General features: G+C 43.2%; 1 protein-coding gene and 1 pseudogene across 4 annotated transcripts in view; one reads left to right on the forward strand and one right to left on the reverse strand.

Annotated features, from left to right (window-relative positions):
* Window positions 1–5,520, reverse strand: part of GALNT18 (polypeptide N-acetylgalactosaminyltransferase 18) — a 336,064-nt gene extending 330,544 nt beyond the window's left edge. For 2 of the 4 annotated variants that reach the window (XM_023521596.1, XM_023521597.1), the window contains exon 1: window positions 4,841–5,520. In XM_023521596.1, coding sequence (XP_023377364.1) covers window positions 4,841–5,075 — 235 coding nt within the window. In that variant the 5' untranslated portion in view covers window positions 5,076–5,520. The remainder of the gene's footprint in view (window positions 1–4,840) is intronic. The other 2 variants (XM_011377260.2, XM_023521598.1) reach the window with 2 other exon arrangements.
* Window positions 5,521–10,031: 4,511 nt separating this feature from the next.
* LOC111730330 lies at window positions 10,032–10,150 on the forward strand (annotated as a pseudogene).
* Window positions 10,151–20,034: the final 9,884 nt, after the last annotated feature.

The following is a 20,034-nucleotide window of genomic DNA, read 5'->3' on the forward strand; positions in this document are numbered from 1 at the left end:
TTTGAGAAATAATCTTTCATAATAATATTTATATTCTTTGAGTCAGTAGTAATCCCACTTCTGGAAATAAAGTCTTAAAAGTAATTCAAATGAAGAAAACAGTGAGGTAAAGATGCTTATTTCTGCATTAATAGAAAAGCAAATGTTCAAAAACAGAAATGTGCTTAAATCAATAATGGTATATCAATGATGGAATAGTAGGCAGTCATTAAAAATAAAATAAAAGTTCTCTTTTAAAACCCTCCACTGATTCACCTCTCCAGATTAGCCATGCTTTCCACTCCCCCTGTGAAACAAACCCCAAGAGGCCTTCGTCCCCCTGTGTCGGCTTCTCTCTCTACCGCCCACTCAAACCTCCTGCTAGCAATTGAGTTGCATGCTTACCACCAGTCCAGTGGGTTCGTTCCCAAATGTGTTTATGCTTTTGGTACTTGTCCCTATAATAGCATAATTTAATTACACATTATACAAATCAATAGAATATCACTACTAAAAAGATGAAAATTGTTATTTCTGAGAAAATTGATTTAAATGCTTTGGAAAGACTTTATAAAGCCAATCACTTAAACGGTAGTCAAATTACATGTGAGCAAAATGACTGCAAAAGACCAGATAAAAGTCATAAAAATTTACACTACGACAGTGAGATTGCTTCATAAGCATCTTTAAGTTCTCAATGAATTTTAAAGAAAACAAAATGAGAAATCAGACTTCATAAACAGCACCTTATGGGAGTAGTGTATGCAGGGAAGATGATCAGAAAATCAACTGGCAGTCTCAACCCAAAGACAAAGCTTTGGCCTTACATCAAAAGGCTGGTAAATGAATGTACATTCTGAACAATATTAAAATAAAATATTTAAGGCACGTGTGTAATATCTTGTTTTATTCTCCTCTTTCACCAATTTTTCAATTAATTTGTTTCTAACGAAAAGCAAATTGAAAAAAGCTGAATAAAAAATTACATGTAAACCATGAGTACACCTTCATTTTTAGATACGGAAACAGATGGACAACGCTAGAAGGGAATGCTGAAATGTAAAATAGTTGTTAGAGTAGAATAAATTAGAGACAATTTGATATATTTTTAAAATGTTTCCTTTAATATTGGCATATTCTATTAGAGACTCAAAAAAGATACTAATTGACAAAAGGAGAATGCTGCTTTTGTTTCTCTTGGACTTCTAAAATAGGAAGTAAATCAACATTTCCATTTCCTAAGTTCTCTAATACTTAGGCCTCTACTTAATCCACCTCATCACCTCAAGCAATCCGATCTTTCTCTTCCTAAGACTGAACCTGTTCTAACACTTACTTTGTGTTTCCAACCCATCAGGATGCTATTTTTAAAATCTGGAGTTATCCACCCTCTCGTTTACCATCTATCTTGGTTTAAAAAAAAAAAAAAAAATTCTCAAAACTGCAATTTACATTCCCAAGAGATTCCCAAACACTATCTAATTAAATCATTCAATCAGAAAACAAATTAAAATGAAATATCACTGCAACTCCCAAGAGGAAAATAAACTGTTCAGTCATGACTAGAACAGACCTCAAGGGTGATGCTCCAAAGCCTCTTCTAATTGCAAATCCTATGGAACATCCTGCAGAACATTTTGTGACATTTGCAACTTCTGGGACAACTTTTCTTCCAAAGCAAAGAGAAGCCTGAGCAAGGTTCCAAAGCAAAACATACTCATTTGAGAATGGAAATGCTTTTATTAATGACTAACCAGTTCACTGGTGTCCTCACTGTGTACTCATTCATTCATCCACATATCCATCCAACACCTACTTTCTGTAGAATGCCAGAAACTGTCCTGGCTGTTCGACAAACGCTTTTTAAGTGAATGTAACTTCTGCCTCTCAACATGAAACAAAACAAAATCCACAGCTTTCTAAGTTTATCTATGGTGGAGTCTCCATGTGGGAAAGCTATGACACCATTACCCTTGGGCCACCCTCTGAGGTCCCTCACTTCCCCCATCAAGTGACTCCAAAGGAGCACTGTTCCCCCTGTGACCCACTGGCCCTCTTAGGAGAGACTATAGTATATGGTTAAGAGCACAGATTCTGAAGCCACATTAGCTGTATTTAAATTCCTGTACTATCATATACCAGTGGTGTGACATATTATAACCTCCTCATCTATAAAATGGAGCAAATATCACCTACCTTATAGGGATGTGAGGATTAAATAAGTCAATACATGTAAAGCACTTAGAATAGTGCCTGGCATGTAAGAGGTGCTGTATAATTTTTAGCTATTATTATTATCATCCCTTATTCACCTTCAGCTCAGTAGAGTAAATTGGATTGTTCAAAAGGTTCTAGTGGCTAGAGGGAACTTGATAGTGGAATACACATTATCATCAAACTCAAGAGTCTGATCTTGTTTTCCTACCCTCTGCCTTCAAAGTGTCCCACTTGGCCAGGCCCAAACTTTGTAGGCCCCTGATCTAAATAAGGTAAATCCCTAAATTTCCCTTTAAATTCTCTAAATCCCAGCTCAGGGATGGCTCCAGCACCACCAGGAGTAGCTGTCACTTGTCATCATTACACCATTGTGGCACAACCAACCAAGTAACCACTGTCCTCCATCTGCCTCATGCCCAGTCTTCTCCAAGTCATCAACCTTTCCCCGCCCCGCTATGAGTTGTGACGTTGGCCTTTCTGTCCTGTGAGTCTGGTCATTTCTGAATATCCACTGGAGTCATAATATAATCAGTGCACTCTTACAAGAGAACTGTACCAACGCATGTGTTAAGGATCCTGCTCCCTCTTCTTTTCCCATCCTTCTCATTTTTTTCAGGTATATAATTGAAAGTTCCAAACGATGCATAATTATAGTTTCCCGGGGGAAAAAATCACAAAGTCTCCTTTCAATTTCAACATTGCAATCATTTTCATGTAGAGCCTTATAAACCGTGTGACATGGTCCACATTCAACATGATAGGGGCCCCACTCTGTGATGACCTCATGAGTTAATAGTGTCTCCTCACTGTTTCCCAAAGTAGTACCCTGCTCACCTCTTCCCTGACCAGACTGGGAAGCACAGGAGAATCATTTTCCAGGAACACATATACATGCAGAGAGAATCTGTGAATGAAAATCTCTCAAAATCTGTGGACAAACTAGAAATGTGAAAGTAAGGTATGGCCTTGTGTCTCCCTGAGAACATTCTGAATCACCCTGAGGCAAACACTGTACTTCTATTGATCAATTTTCAATCTGGACCCATAGGATAAAAAAAAAAAAAAAAAAAGGACAAGTAAGAAAGAGCAGCAACAGGCACCACCAGAGAAATAAATTGGTCTGTCAAGCCCAGTGCCAGGTCGAGAGGCAAACACATGAAGGAGAAGCTGTCAATTATCTCCTTTTCTCAGGGGGGAGTGCCAGAGCCATGAACTTACTTTGAAGTCATCAGTCAGGAAGCACAATAGATAGGTATACCTCTCCTACACTCACCTGAACCTCCCCTGGGAAGAAACTATTTTGGACCAATGGGGAAACACCAAATGTGGACAGAGCAGCTGTCCCCACCCTGTCAGGGGCAGCAGGTGTAAGAGTTGGATCCAGACATCCACATGTAAACAAAAAGAGAGTGCTCCTGGTAGAGTGAAAGCCTTCCACTCAACCCTATATTTGCCAAGGTCTGCAGAGTGCTGGAACCAAAGCCTGGCAGGTCCCGTAGGTTTACAGGTGAACTAGGCTCAGATGGCTCTGCCCTTAAGAAGCTCACATGCCTGATATGCCTGGTAGAAAGCAGCGGGGAGTGGGAGGTGAATAAAAGAGAAGTGTGAACGTGAGAGACAGAGACATGTGTATGCACACAGGGCACCAGTGCCCTCGGCTCCTGAAGCTCTCCATCCCTTGCCTCTGACAGCTCATTGGACTCGGACTGCCTCAATGGAGCGCCCTGTCCCTCACCCTCCCCTTGGCCCCAGCCCTAGCCTGGAGCACAACCTCCTGACACAGCTCTGGAGTCCAGACCCACCCGGTCGGGTCTGTCTGCTCCGCTCCAGCCGCTCCCTGGACCTGGAAGTGAAGCTACCGGAGGGAACGGCCTTCACCCCTTCGCAAGCGCCCCGCGAGGAAGGCGCGGCCCAGGGCGGGTTCTCCAGGTCCTGGGCGGAGGCGCCACCGCAGTGGACAGAGCTCCAGGCTCCAACGCTTCTTCCCTGTATCCGCACCTGCTCCTGGAGAGGGTCTTAGAGCCGTGGGCTGTGGTGGAAGTAGGGACCGCGAAGGTTCAAGCAAGCTCCACCAGCCACGGAACGCCCTGCATTTTCCCCACAGACCGTGCACAGCGGATTTTGGGGCTGGAGCTATGCTATCTTCCTAGCTCCGGCTCGTCCCGCAGCTTGTGGGTTCTAAATGCCAATGGCCGGAGCCACGCGGGCATCTTACCCTGGGCCCTTAAGAGTGATCAAATGAGCTCGATTGCCCGCGCGCGCTCCCTAGTACACGGACACACATTCACACGTACACGCACTTCTGAGCCGGACCTGTGTGCGATCTCGAGAGCCCTCGAACAACCAGCCCGGAGTCATACGTACATTTGAACACGTGCGCAGCGCGCCCCCACACCGCCAGCAAGCTGCACACATCCGCGCATGTAGCTCCGCACACACACACGTGTGTCCTGGAGAAACGCGCACGGCCGCAGGCATGAGGGTCCCGCACTCAGGCAAGAGCGTACACGCAGCCCCCCAAAGCGTCTGCGGCCTCAGAGCCCCGCAGCCGCTCCACAGATACGCACCAACCCCCGCGCACCCCGCGCTGCGCTGGGCACTCCCGGACCTCGTAGGCAGCCCAAGTTTCCCAACACGCCCATACCTTGAATATGCTGCTTAATGACATTTTCCAGGTGGTCCAGCCGTTCAATAATCTTCAGGGTGTCTCCTTTGTCTTCTTCCAGCTTCTTGTCGGGCGCCGGCTCCTGCCCCCGCACATACACGCTGGCGATGTAGTTGGTGACCCAGCCCACGTAGAGCAGACATATGATGTTAGTCATGCCGCTTAGGATCACGCAAGTGGACACCAAAGTTTTGGTCTTCCTGGTGCACACCATTCTGAGCGCCCTCCTCCATATAGAGCTCCCGGGGGCTCCTCCTAGCCGCGCGCCCCGGACTGCTCCGCGCTCACACCCCCTAGCCCGCCCCGGACCGCTGGGCGCCGGAGCACCTGAGTCCCGAGGATCTCCAAAGCCGGGTCTGCTAGCTATGGAGCGCCGGTGCCCAAGTTTGGAGCTCCCGCCGCTGGCCGCTGGGAGAGAGAGCTTGACAAAGGAAATGAGGTGGATTTTTTTCCAAATTAAAAAATCTCCTAGCCCTTCTTGGAGCACTCACAGGAGGCCGACAGCCGGGCACTCCGATAGGCGCGTCAGGGAAACTTTGCCACAGCCTGAGTGTGTGGCCGCTCTGCTTCCCATCGCCAGGCACTGGTTGTCTTGGCTGTCCGACCCGCCGGCGCTGCTAGAAGGACCGCGGCGGCGGCAGCGGCGGCAGGGAGATCCACGGAGAACAGCGGCCCGGCCCCCTCCGAGCGACAAGCGCCGCCACCAATCGCGCTCCGGCTCAGGAGAGGGGCCGGTGCTGGGCGGCCGCGGACCAACACGGAGCGCGCGAGGGGCGGAGTCCGGCCCCCGGGCCCCACCTGCTGGCGGGTGCCTGGCTCCCGCCCTCCAGGGAGTCGCCTGAGTCTCCAACCGCGCCCGCGCTGGCTGCTGCAGACCCGAAGCTCTCGGAGAGGACACTCCGCCAGTCTCAGCCTCTAGATCGGCAGATTCTACTCCTAGGGAAATCCACCTCTTGCTCTAGCACGGGAACCTCTGGTCTTAGGGGTTCGCGTGGCTCAGCACCCCTCGCCCGCCCCTGCCTGGGGTCTTCTCGTGCGGGTCGCACCAGTAGACTGCTCGACCCTTTTTGTTGTTGTTAGGATGCAGAGAAGCCAAGGAAGTGTGGGCCATATCGCCTGTCCTGCTTTGCTTTTGGACAGGCCCTTGAGTGCCTACTTCTTCCTTGACCTCACTTTGACCTCCACCTTGTCCCTGCTCCCCAGGTCTCTAAACTTGGCAACTGTCAAAGGAGCCAACCCTCCTAGGAATCTCCTAGAAGATTTTGGACCACCACCACCACCACCATCCCCCTAGAATATTTTTGCCCCTATCTAGATGTTGTTGTTGTTGTTGTTGTTGTTGTTGTTGTTGTTGTTGTTTTAGTCTGTTTATTCCCAGGACAAAGCCGTGTCCCGTAACCCTGGTTGTCATCCATGGGGCACCAGGCTCATCTCAATGCATAAGGTAACCCTGCACAGAAATATCCCTGGGGAAGTTGGAGCTGGGAGTGGGGGGCATTAAACTCTCTGTGAACTGTACAGTCCCTATGAATGCTTTTTGTGATGTTAGGGAGGAGGAACTGTGGCTGACAGCAAAGGGGTAAAGCTGGACTCCAATGGTTGGAATTATTTTGTTTATTAGAGCAAATAAATATTCATATTGTCCCCTTCTGCTGAACTCACTTCTCAGCTTCTAAGTAGAATTCCTTTAAACAAAGACTTTAAAACACAGATTTCTATTTTCTTCTCCATCTGTGGGTGCATTTCCCAGGCCTGAAGAGTCAGGGAGGCAGCCTGCTATATGCCCACCTTGTGCACCAGCACCCCAATCAGCCTTGGCTCCCTCAAGCAGTGTCTTCTGGATTCAAAGAAAAGGCCTCACAAAAGAGAGAGCGCACAAAACCCCAAAAGGAGTGCTTAATGGCTATCAGCCAGAGGCACTTCAACCAGCGCTTTGCTTATAAAACTCTCTAAAAAATGCTGTGAAATAGACACCAACTAGAGATCCTAGAATATTTCTCTTTACCCATAGCTGGAAGGGAATACTATTTCTGAATAAAATCGCACTATTTCTGAAAAAAAAAAAAATCAAGGTATAGAAATCTCTATCCACAAGGGAGTAAAATCTGCCTCTCCCTTTCCTCTCCTTTGGAAGTCTGATCAGCTCACAAAAGAAGGGGCTGGATTTTCCTCTGGCTAAATGGATTTATAAGCAACAGCCCTGAGTACAGCTAATGACAGAGATCTAAGTCTTCCTTCTGTTTTGCACCCTCTCCCAGAAGGAACCCTGAAAGTTCAGCTCTTCACAGGATTTTCCCAAACCACCATAGGGCTAGATGAAGAAGAGCAGTACTCATTTTTCACATTCTTAATGGGGAAAGAAAAGCCCCACATTTAAAAATAAGGTTCAAGAAGAAAATAAAGTGGATTGCTGACCTTAAATTTTTGTCCAGCTGATTCTCTAAGATAATTTGTAACTGTGGACGGGATGAATGCAACAAAAGAAGAAAGCAAAACTGGCTCCCCTCTCTGCAAGGTCACAAGGTCAAGTTGACCAGTTCAAAGAATATTCACTGGAGGTACAGCCAGACTCCAGGACTCTAATCCCAGATCCACCACTTATTAGTTAAGTGAGCTTGGACAAGTTTCAAAACGTTACCGGGGCTCAATTTCCCCATGTGTCAAATGTAAACAAGACTTGCTGAAGGACTAGTTGTGAAGATTAAATGAGAGAATGCACCAGAAAGGGCTTTAGTTAATACAGGACAAATAGTGGGTGCTCAGGATCAGGTGAGTTTTCTCCCAGGATATGGCCCCTCTCTTCCAGGCCAGAACTCAATTCCATGAACTTCCTCCTGCTATTTGGCAATGCTTGGTTTCTCCACCAACCAATATCAGTACTCTCTCCCTTATGTATGCTAATAGGAACTAATCCTATAGGCAGCAAGTTACTCAGCTTGCCTAAGTGGGCTCCAGAACATTGGTTTTCTATTCAAAATGTCTTTCTTCACCAACAGTAGTACAGTGATCTCCATAGGTTGATAGGATGTTCAAAATGCAAAGCTGGTTTCAGGGACCGTTGGCCTGAGTACCCTCAGATTTCCACTTAAGACTCCTAATCCCTTGGTTATAAACAAGTTCATAGGAAGGGAGTACAATGACTTTACCCACAAAGGTTTTATAGTCATGGGCCAGAAAACAGTTAGCCTTCATATATATCACTCCTGTAAATAATACCTGAGCAGAGATTTATATCTTTGGCCCTCAGCTCAATTACATTCAATCCAAGAAGTAATTATTGAGCCCCTGAGGTTTTGTCTAATGACCAGTTGCCCTGGGCCCTGGCCAGTTTACTCCAGACATGTGGATATAACCTGAGTCTCATAGTCTCAATATGGGTCTCTTTTACGAGCCTGAAAAGTTGGTAAAAAATTATCCTTGAACTGAAAGGATGTTTCTGATTTTCAAGTTAGGTCATTTATCTAATTCCTAAGTGTTTCTTCACCTTTATTTTAAATAAATTCTGCCTAAGAAGATCACTGTGAAGTTAATCAGATAATGAGTGTGAGCAGGCCCAGCAGAGAATCTAGTACAATGTATTTCTTAAACTCATGCCTAGTATTTGAGCCTGGGGTCTCCTTCTACTCCTGCTACAAGAGGAAAGTGAGTACCTTAAAGAATCTACAAAAAGGGATGGAGATCTTTGATAAGATCTTCCCAGTACAAACTTTGGCTTTCACCCATCTTTTATATTGGGCAGGCAGCTGCCCTCTTCATGTGATTCAAAGGGGAGCTGAATAGGACTTCTTATCCACAAGGACAGCCACACTGTCATCCCACCAATACTAAGCCTTCATTCAGAGTATCTCTGATACTGGGATTGGAAAAGCCAGTCATTAATGGAGTTTAACTACTAGTTGAATACATTTTAAGTGGGGTCCCCTGACCTGGAGGTTAAAAAGGAACAACGGGCCTACCTTGGCCAATGGCAAGGGTCCACTCATCTGAAAGTAATGTTAGTGGGTCATCTATACCTACCAGATGGCAGCACCATGCAAAGCCTTGAGCCCAGAGGTGCCAATCAGGATTTGGGGGCTACGCAGGGAAAACTGAGCCCTTTAGGTACACAGCCCCAATCTCTGGCCTGGCTGTGTGGGAAGTGAGGTTGTCAAGTCTCTAGGAAAAAAATGATCGTTGGGGCTTCCGGCAGGGACGGATGTAAGGTTTAGAGATAAAGGAGATAAAGGAACTGGATTCTACCAAGCCACAGGACTGAGATGTCATTGACCAAAAAGGCATATTTCTGGGAGAAGAAAAGGAAAAAAAGGAACGTTTGTTTAGTACCCACATTGTGTCAGGCCTAATGTTTTTAATATGCTGTCTCTGGAGCACAGACTAGGGAGCCAGACAGCTGGGTTTATATCCCAGATCTGCCATTGACTAGCTGTGTGATCTTGAGCAAATTACTTAACTTCTCTGTGCCTCAATTTTTTTCATCTATAAAATGGAGATAATAATAATATCTACTGTGTAAAAGATGTTGTGAGAATTAGATGAAGTCATGTACATAAAGCACATTAAAGGCACTATATATTAGTTCTTGTTATTATTACTATCTCTGAGCACCAAAGTATCTGAAAGATAAATGAAAGGAGAGAAGACACAGCCACCCCCCAAAAATTTTCCTCTAACTGGAAGCAAAGGATCTTAGAAACAGACTCTGGGTTCCTCTTCTTTCATCTCATTGAAGGGCTCAAAGCAACTCTTAGATGAACTGGAAGGCAGATCCTGACAGGAATCCTGCAACTAGACCCACTTAACCATCTGTCTACAAAATATTTCTGATAACCTGCTCTGTGCTAGACCCAGTGCTAGGTATGACTCGGAGAACTGAGCCCCTGTCTTCAAGAAGTGCAGAAGGCAAACAAATAAAAAACTGTAATACTGAATAATAAACACTAATTCGATGTATTATATTAACATGAAAGAGAAAGGTACCAGCAGTTAGAAGCACCAAGTCTCTCCCCAACAAGGTGTTATGTAACTTTTGAACAGTTCTGCTTCCATTCAATCATTAGATAGCTCTGCTGAATGAGAATTTGTTCTTTAGATCAGGAGAAAAACATTTGGAAGATATTTAACAGACCAAGGATTGATATCCAGAATATATTTTAAAAATCATATAAACCAGGTCTACAGCCATGCTACCCTGAACAAGCCCGATCCCGTCTGATCTTAGAAGCTAAACAGGGTCGGGCCTGGTTAGTACTTGGATAGGAGACCACCTAGGAAGACCAGGTGCTGTAGGCGTAAAAAATTAAAAAAATAAGGAATTGTAAGCTGACAAGGTCCTTGCAATCTGTGAGGTCAACCAAGGGTTGCCTTGCCTAAAAAAAAAAAAAAAATCATATAAACCAATAAAATGAAGAGGCAAAGATATCCAAATGGAAAAATAGGCCGAGAATATGAGGAAGCAATTAGCTAAAGAGAAAGCATAAACATCCAATAAGTATATGAAAGGATGGCTAAAGTTGTTAACAATCAGGAAATACATCTTTAAAATGTATATACCATATCTCACCTTATCAGATTGACTAATTTAATGTGATCATTTTCGAGTACTAGAGAGACTGTAAGAGAAATGAGTATTCACATATCCTGCTGATAAAAGTGTAAGTGGTACAATCACTTTGGAATGCAATTTGGCATTGATGATGAAATTAAAAATGCACATACTCTATGATCTTGTATTCAAAGTATGGTCCATGGACCAATAGCATCTGTATCAGTCAAGTGCTTATTAGAAACACAGAATATCAGGCCCTTCCCACATCTACTGAATCAAATTTACGCTTTAATAAAATCCCCAGGTTAGTCATACATACAAAAAGTCTGAGAAGCAATATGTGTGAAATTGTTCACCATAAACTTTCTTTGGGAAAAGAATCATAATTAAGGGTACCAGACAACTTCTGAACTTCTGAACATGTTCATCTGTAATATCTGAATTTTTACAATAAATATTTCTTAATGTAATACTTCTGAAGTTTGAATTATTACTTTTTAATTTTAAAAAAATGATTCCTTTGGTTGAGCTGAAATCTGCTTCACATTTCTGTCTTGCTTTGTGACCTCAGCTAGTCTTGTAACTACTCTAAGTCAATTTCCTCATCTGTAAGCTAGGGATAACTATTATACCCAGCAAACAAATGGCCAGCCGAGCCTCATGCATTGGTATGCTTTGAGCACATCACACCAAATGCATTTCAACCTTTTCATTAATAATGACCATTCTTTGTCATTAGGAAAATGGCCAACCTTTATAATTTATGGCCATAGAGAAGAGGGCAATACCTTAGGAGTAAGATTTTTGCCAAATCCAGCAAGTACACACACATATACACACAGACAGCCCACATGCATGCACACATACACACAATTCTTGAGGTACTATGATAGTTGTATGTGTTTCCTATTGAAAAAAAATAAATGGAATCATCAAACTATATAACCATTTTCATAGTACAGTGAGGGCAGGAATGTTATCAACCATTGCCTCTTTTACTCACTCAGAGCCATTTCTTAGTTTTGTATATTTTCCATAAATAACATTTTTAGAGCGTTGTCTCCTAGTGGAGATGTAGAAAAAGATTTTATAAATATTTTGACTTTCTGTTCTTTAAAAGGATGCTCAGTAGGATATATGTTGATTAGGAAAACAGTAGAACATAATGGTTACACACATATATCCAGACTTGGGTTTGAATTCTGGATCTGCCATTTACTAGTTCTGTAAAAGTGGACAAGTTATAGTTCTTGTATCTCAATTTGCTCATATATAAAATGGAATATCTACTTCATAGAGTTGTTAGAAAATGAAATAATTTGCAAAGGGTAAGCAGTCTAGGGTAAGCATTCAACAAATGTTAGTTTTAATAGTATTTAATATTTTTATTTAAGTAATAAAGCATGCTATTTCATTGCCAATTCATAATTATTGCATATATTCAAGAACCTAACCATTCTGTAGCCCAGGGACTAAATGTATATTTTTAATGTTTTATTAAAGGGATAAGTATCAGTTTTCTATACAAGTAATATAAGTAAAACCAAGTAGAACTACACAGAACAGTGATGTGTCTTGTTAGACCACCTATAAGCTATACTAGTACTGTTGTTCACACATGTCTTGATCTTCATAGCAAGCCCATAAGGAAATTAATATTATAATACCCATTTTTAGATGGAGAAACTATATCAAAGGTCAGACATTAATGAGTAAAAGTAGTAGATGGCTTCTAACTCCAAGACCAGCACTCTTTACAAATACCACAACCCTCCTGAGTATCTGTTAAGGAATATCTATCTTCAGTGAAAGAATTACTGACTGATTAAGATGCAAAAGTGAGAGACTTCTTCAAGTATTTGCATCTACAAAGAGGACTGGTGCAAACAGAAGCACTTTCAAACCCTAATTGGATATTGTTCCTTGAGCAAGGAAAACAGCTACTAAATTCCCATTCTGAAAGAGAGAATCCGGTTGGTGAAGTGGATGAAAGGGAAGTCACATTTATTGAGCCCCTAACTGTAGCAGAAGTCTGGTCACAGATTTCCTCATACCCATGAAAGGTGCTTCCCTGGAAACTCATGTGTGGGCTTCGGGAAGGCAGGAAGAAGAGGACCTGGGATGGGGAACTCCCTGGAGGCTACCCTTAGGAAAGTGCCTGGAGGCTACTCTGATGCCTCGGTAAAGGACAGAAAGCTCCCTCGGCTGCTTCACAGCACGTAGCCCAAAGCCTCAGAGGAATAGCATGAACCTGTGTGAGGGACTCCTATTGCCAGCCACCCAGGAGGATAAGCAGTGACCTTTTCAGGATTGGTATATGATGGTCTGGGGCATTATTGGCCCTTAAGTATATTCTGTGCTTTGCTGCCAGACAGATGGTAAATAAAATATTCAGCAAACACAACCTTCTCACAACAGAGAGGTGACTGGCTTGTTCAGAACAGAGTGATTTCTGTAGAAAGCACAAATTGCAAGTGGCAAGAAGCAGCTGGGAGATAGTCAACAATCTGCTTCCTGTGACAGAGCCAGAGACCAGAGATGGGGACAGCTTGCATTTGCAGCAGGCCCAGAGGCCCTCCTCAGAGAATGGTGTAATTCGTCATCGAAGAACTTCTCTAAACTTAATTCCAAGACAAATGCAGATGTACAAAAGTACAAAGTACTCGAATGTATGGTTCCAGATAAAACAGCCTCAGTAGGTGCCAATGGATAGGCTGATGTGGCAGGATATATTTACAGATACCAATACAATCACTATCTGACAGGGCCCAAACCAAAAGTGTCTAGGTATTTGCTAGCAATTCTCCACTGTGCATGGGCTCCTTTATCCAGGCATTTGCAAGCATGATGAGGGAGCTGACAGACTCTAGAATAAAGTGCTTAGGCCCCGTGTTCCCAAGTAGTTGGACAGGCACAGCAAATTCATTGCTATCCCACTCTAACTTCATTGCGGGGTCACTGCAATGTTGAAGGGATAGGCCCAGCCTTCAAGGTGCTCACTCACAAAGCTTATTTCTGAAGCCTTAACGAGTAAGATTCTTATTTGCGATGTGTTCTGATACCAAAATTCAACAGTGCAAATTCATTTATTTTCCAATAAACTGTCAAAAATCTCACTTCCTACTCCCTGTTCAACCATAATAATCATCTCCAAAATAGCTTGTGATAATGTTGCCAATGATTACAACATGGTTAAATCCAATGGCATTCTTTTCTCAGTCCTCATCTCACTTTTCAGTAGCTTTTGACACTTAAATTTCTCTTCTCTCTTAAAACATTCAATTTCCTTAGCTTCTAGGACAACACACTCTCCTGGATTTCCTCTTGTCTCTCCCTACTGCCAACCTATCCCTTTTTTGATCTGACCATTAAATGTTGTAACTCCTCTAGATTCCATCCAAGCCTCTCCCTTCTTCTTTAACTGATTTCTCCAACTCTAGCCAATTTCATCTACACCTAAACCATTAATTACTCTCTACAGACAGATGATTCCAGCCAGATCTCTCCTCCAGGCTCCAGATCAGTATATCCAATTGCCTGTTAACACTCCTTAAATGACTTAAAAGCATCTCTAGATCAAAATGGCAAAAACAAACTCATGAGCATCCCCCCTCCTCCCTACCTTCCCAAATTTGGTCCTCTTTCAGTGTTCCCCATCTCAGTGGCTGATAACATCCATTTAGTTGCGCAAAACAGACACCCAAGAGTTATCCTTGACAATTCCCTCTCCTTTGCTTCCCATGCCCAATCCATGACCAAGTGGAATTGGTTTTAACTACAAATTATGTCGCAAATCTTTTTACAACTCTCCATGTCTTCTACCATGACTTTAACTAAACTGTCTCCGTGTCTCACCTGGACTATTAACCTTATACAACGTTACTCTGTTGGCTCCAGGAGGGCAGAGATGGGTCTCTGAGTTTTATTTGCAATAATATCCTCAAAGCCTACCAGGGTACTAAATAAATATTTAATAAATTAATGAATAACATTTCTACTTAAATTATGTATTATTTGATAGTCTCAGAGAACAATAAATCTGACATATAAGAATCTCCAGAAAATTGAATCATGATTTGTTCCTTTATATTTCAATCAGTTTGGAAATGAATCTCCCTAAAATACACTAACACGTGTTTCTTTTTTCTTTCAGAAAAGATAAAATCAAACTGTCAGTATACTGAGATGATTATACACATAGAGAACTCCAAATAAATGCCAATTTATTATAATTAATAAGGTACTTTAACAAGTTGTTAGATAGTTGATCAATCAATAAAAATCAATTGTTTCAAAAAAACAATTTGGAAACAATGAAAAAATTACATTTATAGCAACAAAAAATATATCTAAAACTCAAGCTAGCAAAAGTTATACAAGAGTCATCACAGCTCCAACTGTCTGTCATATTTCCAATGGTCATAGTTCCCAGCCAGGATGTTATAACTTAGTAAAAATTTGAGGTCCAGAGCTGGCCTCTTTAACCAACCCCACTATCTTCTACTAAAGGATTTTTTCCCCCTAATGGGCCTCCCAGATGGAACCCAAATGTCTGGAGTAACTTAGTGGAGGCCGAGAGTCCAGGATAGTTGGGGGAGGTGATTGGGAATCTAAGTCCTTACAGAAAGGAGCCCTGAGGGGTCTCCCCACTCTTCAGACAGCATTTTTTCCTACTGTGGCCTTCTAGAATATAATCGAATAACATTGTTTTAAGTCTATTATATAAACAACAATGACAACAACAACAAAATAAGTCACCTGAATAGAAGAAGTTGTGCCAGAGTCTTTCATCAATCCAGCTTCCTGGCTGTACTTCTGACAGCACCAACTGTGAAAGGTTGAGTATCATCCATCTCAGGGATAAGGGATCAGGGCTTGAATATCTGAGTACTGGGGTGCTGGAGAGCCTCAGTCTTAAGACTGGAGAAAAGCAAATCTAAGTCTGTGCAGAACAGGGTGCTTCTCACACTCAACCTAGGCCAAGGCCCTCAGTGGTGGAGTCAGAGGGCCCAGTAAGGGGTCAGAGCCATGTCCATGCTGGTAAAAATCTGTAAGTCCAAGTGCTGAAGGATCATTTATATCAGTGGTCTGTGGCCTGTTAGAAACTGGTCTGTACAGCCTGAGGTGAGCAGCGGGTGAGCTAGCGAAGCTTCATCTGGGTATGTAGTGGCTCCCCAGCACTAGCATCACCACCTCAGCTCCACCTCAGATCATCAGGCATTAGATTTTCATAGGAGCACCAATCCCTGGTGCCAAAAAGGTTGGAGACTGTTAGTTTTTATGCTTTGCTTCTATGAGGAAGTTCCCTATCAGCTGCAACCATTCTAAATCCCTAAAATGCTGCAGCTGTCTAGAAAACTTTCTGGCAGAGCTTTTGAAGGAGGCCCATTGCCATCATGGCCAATAGGTCATCTTGCCTCAGCCCATGTACTGGGTTCACTGATGAGAAGCGGGAGTCTTTGACCAATCCCCAGTCCCTCCACTCCAGTAATCCTAGGATGGCCACCCTCACACAGTGGAAGACTCAGAGCTGGCCTCAGAGACGGGAGCAGGAAGACCGAGCTCCAAGCTTTGGAGCCATCTTGGGATGTTCCACCAACAACTCGCAAGAGCTTCTGGGAATGTGGAGGAATCTTTTTCCTGACTTTTTAAAGAAAGGTTATTTAACATCACATTTTGTTGTTGACTCAAATTAATCACTAAAGTCTATCGAATACGAGGTTAAAATGAGAGGATGCCATTGGGGTAGGACTTTTTGCCTTTCCATTGAATAATACCAAATTGCTGAGTAATTTAGGTTTGTTTATTTTAACATTTTTAATGTGTGTCTTTCCTTAGAATCAAACTGCCACTTTTCACACGCCAGTTTTTTATACTCACTGCACTCCTCAATTCTTTCTAAACTGTTACTCTTAATCTGCTATAAACTGGGAAAACAAATAGCTGAATTATTAGAATTGGATGTAAATGAGGAAAAAAAGAATTTGCAAGAGGAACCGAGGGCCTCTCTTATGAATAAAGTATTCAAGGGTTTGACACATTTATTGGTTCACTTATTTCCTGCTTCACAACTCTCTCACTGTTCCAGCTGCTTGCACTCCTGGCCCCACCAATCCATTCCCCACAAAGCAGCCAGAGTGATTGCCTAAAAATTCAAAATTGATTCTGTCACACACACACACATCTATTCTCTCTTAGAACCCTTCAGTGGCTTCTTATTGCCCTCGGCATGAAGGCTAGCCTCCCTGACAAGCATTCAAAGTCCTGCCAGATTTAGCCTATCTTCTTCCTTCACATGTCTAGGCCTCTCACCTCACCATATCACCCCAGTTCATCTTATAGTTTTCATCTTAACCCCTTCCACTAAAAAGCCTCCCTGACCCCCTGAACAAAGTCATGTGTCCGACATTGACCCACAGCCCCATCTACTTCCCCAAGCATTTAGTACCAAATCATAACTGCATAATAGCATAATAGCATTATAGATTTGTAGCCCCACCATTTACTAGCTGGGTTGCCTTGGACAAATTACTTAACTTGTCTAAGCCTCAATTTTTTTTATCTGTAAAATGGAGATAATTATTTCGCTCACCTCTTAACCTCACAGTGAAGATTGAGATGGTGCGTATAGAACACTTAGCACAATAAATGTGATTATTTTTTGGTTATCTGTCTTCTTCACTAGAATGTAAATCCTGTGAGGTCAGGAGTCATGCCTGCCTTATGCTCACCATGGCATGCACAGCACTCAGCACAGAATCTGGAACACACCTATTCAATTATATGCTGACTATTTGGTAAATGAATAAATGAATGAATGTCAATTTCCTGCCAAAAAAAAATCTGCAGGGGCTCCCATTTCAAACTTGAGCACATTTCCATTCTTCTGCATGGCATTCTTCAACCTGCACTACCACTGGCTTCTTCAGCTTCTCTCTGTTGCACCGTAATAGCTTGTCTGATAAAATTCCCTTCATCTCTTCTTACTTCATCAAATCCTCCCTTGCAGGCCTGAGTCCTCCCTCATCCAGGAAGCTTTCCTGTGCCCACTGTTCAGGTCTTCTTGGAACTCCTACTTGGCATCACTAATTTTGTTCTCAACCATTCTCCAACTCCTCTTCAGCCTCGCCTCTCCTCCAGTTAAGATGCAGAGGCCTTGAAGGTAGTCTCCGTTCTACTTCTCCTTTTGTGTCCCATCCTCACCCCAGCCCCTGGTCAGAGTCTCTATGCCTCCTGCTCCTTCCAAAGAGACATTCCTTTGATAATGTTCTCTCAAAAAATTACATCCTCATAGTGTTTACTCTGAGTTCCCAAGCCTTACCACGCCTCGCTTAAGGTATTGACTTTTCAATTCACGATAAATTATTCAGCAGTTCATTTTCAGCCAAAATCCTCTTTTCTTCAGCACCCATTCTCCTCCAGCCACCATCATAGGGCAGCCTTTACATCTAATGGCGTGTTTACAATTTGTGCTCTGCTAGACACTAAAGCAACGCAGTGCACTCAAAGACGATAGGGGGCTACTTGGAATTCTCAGCAGCGGGAAGGGCCCAGCAAGAGTTCTGCTCTGCTGTTTACCTAGTACAGAGATTTCTGGTTCCACTGCAAAGGATCTACATGCAGAAGGTGGCAGAGAGGTGCTGGCTAAAAGGCGGGACTTTCTCTGGAACTTTCCGAACTCCCTGAAGAGCAGCCCAGCACCTGATGGGCACAGCAGGATCTGATTCCAGTCAACCCTAGGCTTGAGGATTTTTCAGTCTCTGTGCCGTTGGGCTGATGTAAGGAAGAAAAAGGAAAAAGAAAGAACATAAGAAACCATAAATCCTCCACAATCAGAGACATATGAGAAAGCAAGCAAACAAAGCAGCACAGAATTCTTACCCTTAGGAATGGGTTTTTAAGGTGGAGTCATCCCATCTGGCTCAAAAGACCACTACCAGCCCCTGTCCCAGCCCTTCCTGTCTAATGATCTTGCAGCCCAGCACAAGCTCCCTTCCGTCTTGGTGTTCCTACCCCTGGCACTCCAGCTCCTCTCCTCTCCATGTTAACCCCAGGCCTCACAGGCTCCCAGGTGGAGACCCCACTCTCACCACTGCCTCCTAACCGGAGGGCGCTTCAGATCACAGGTCATTTATGTAGATTCTGGGCCAGCAGACACATTAAGGTGTAACTTACATGGTCAGTCAGGGGGTAAGAGGAGTGAGGGGACTATCATTGAGAGTCATAAGAAGGAAAAGAGACCCTCTTTGTCTTAAATGTTGCTAACACCTATAACTTCATTTTCTTTGTAATTATTTGATCAAGAAGTAATTAAATAAGCCCGAGGGCTTATTTTAATGACGACTTTCAAGGGATTGACCCTGAGAAGACTGGCATCGAGGATGCTCACAATGAAGCAAATGACAAGACTTCCTTGGATCCATCAAAACTGAGCCAATGCTCCTGGTGGCACCACAGAAAGAGTTAAAAAATATATATATAACAAAGTGAATAAAATAACAAAGATACAATATGTGAATAGTCAAAGGGAAAAAGTAAAATTAATCGACATGGTAGCCACCTTTGCTCTGCCACAAAACCCCCCCTTCCGCTCCTCATTCCTCTTTCCTTCACTAAACACTGAAAGGATGCAAAGCCTGAGAGGATAGGACACTGTACCAGAGGCACCCACACTCTCTCCCTGGAGGTAACCTCAGCCTTGGCAGGTACTTTCTGCCACTCTGCTTCTCATACCACCCTCACACCCCCTTCTGGCAAAGCTGATTGATTAAGAGATGGGCATCTCTGTTACCAGTCGGGAGAAAATCTGTTAGCAATAGGGAATAAAAGGGGGTAGTGGTGCATAATTGGGTGATGAGACCACCATTTTAGGACATCCACAATGGGCCATAAGCAAGGAAAGAGAGGCAGAGATAGAGAGAGACAGAGACAGAGACACAGACACAGACACAGACAGAGAGACAGAGAGTGATTCTACAATTGCATTTCATGAGATTTCCCTGAATCCTAGTTGAGCTTCATTGAATGGGTGTCCTTGCCACCCTGATTTATACAGACCTTGAATCCCTATCTCCAAGTTACTAACAAGCTTATTAAAGAAATAATTCACTTGGCAATGCAAGGTAAAATAACTAACATTTAATGAGCACCTACTAAGTGTTATGGATTAGAACACACCAGTTCTAATCAAAACAATCCAGTGAGATTGATAGGTTTACAACCACTCTACAGCTAAAGACACTGAGGCTCACAAGGCTCAGGTCACTTCTATAATGTCCTGTAACTAAAAAGTAGCAGAGCTGGGACATGACCCGGTGGGACTGACTGCAAACCATGCTCTCCAATCTCCATTCTCTTCTGTAGTGTGACAAGACATATGGTCATTTGCTCTGGGACCATCAAGAAACGAGTATATTTACATCAATGAAGTTTCCAAATAGATGAAGTACACCCTTCCAGGGGCAAAAAAAGTTTTTATTTTTCAAAGAAAACCCGTAAAATGCACCTAAGCCAAAAAAAAAAAGTTTTTATTTCTCAAACATGTTAGTTGGAAATCCTGATTTATGTGAGATTTCCCTGCCTACTCGAACTAATCTCTCACTGAGCACAGTGTAACATTTTTCTGATT

The sequence above is a fragment of the Pteropus vampyrus genome, unplaced genomic scaffold (genome assembly GCF_000151845.1).
Source record: "Pteropus vampyrus isolate Shadow unplaced genomic scaffold, Pvam_2.0 Scaffold307, whole genome shotgun sequence".
NCBI classification, from domain to species: domain Eukaryota; kingdom Metazoa; phylum Chordata; class Mammalia; order Chiroptera; family Pteropodidae; genus Pteropus; species Pteropus vampyrus.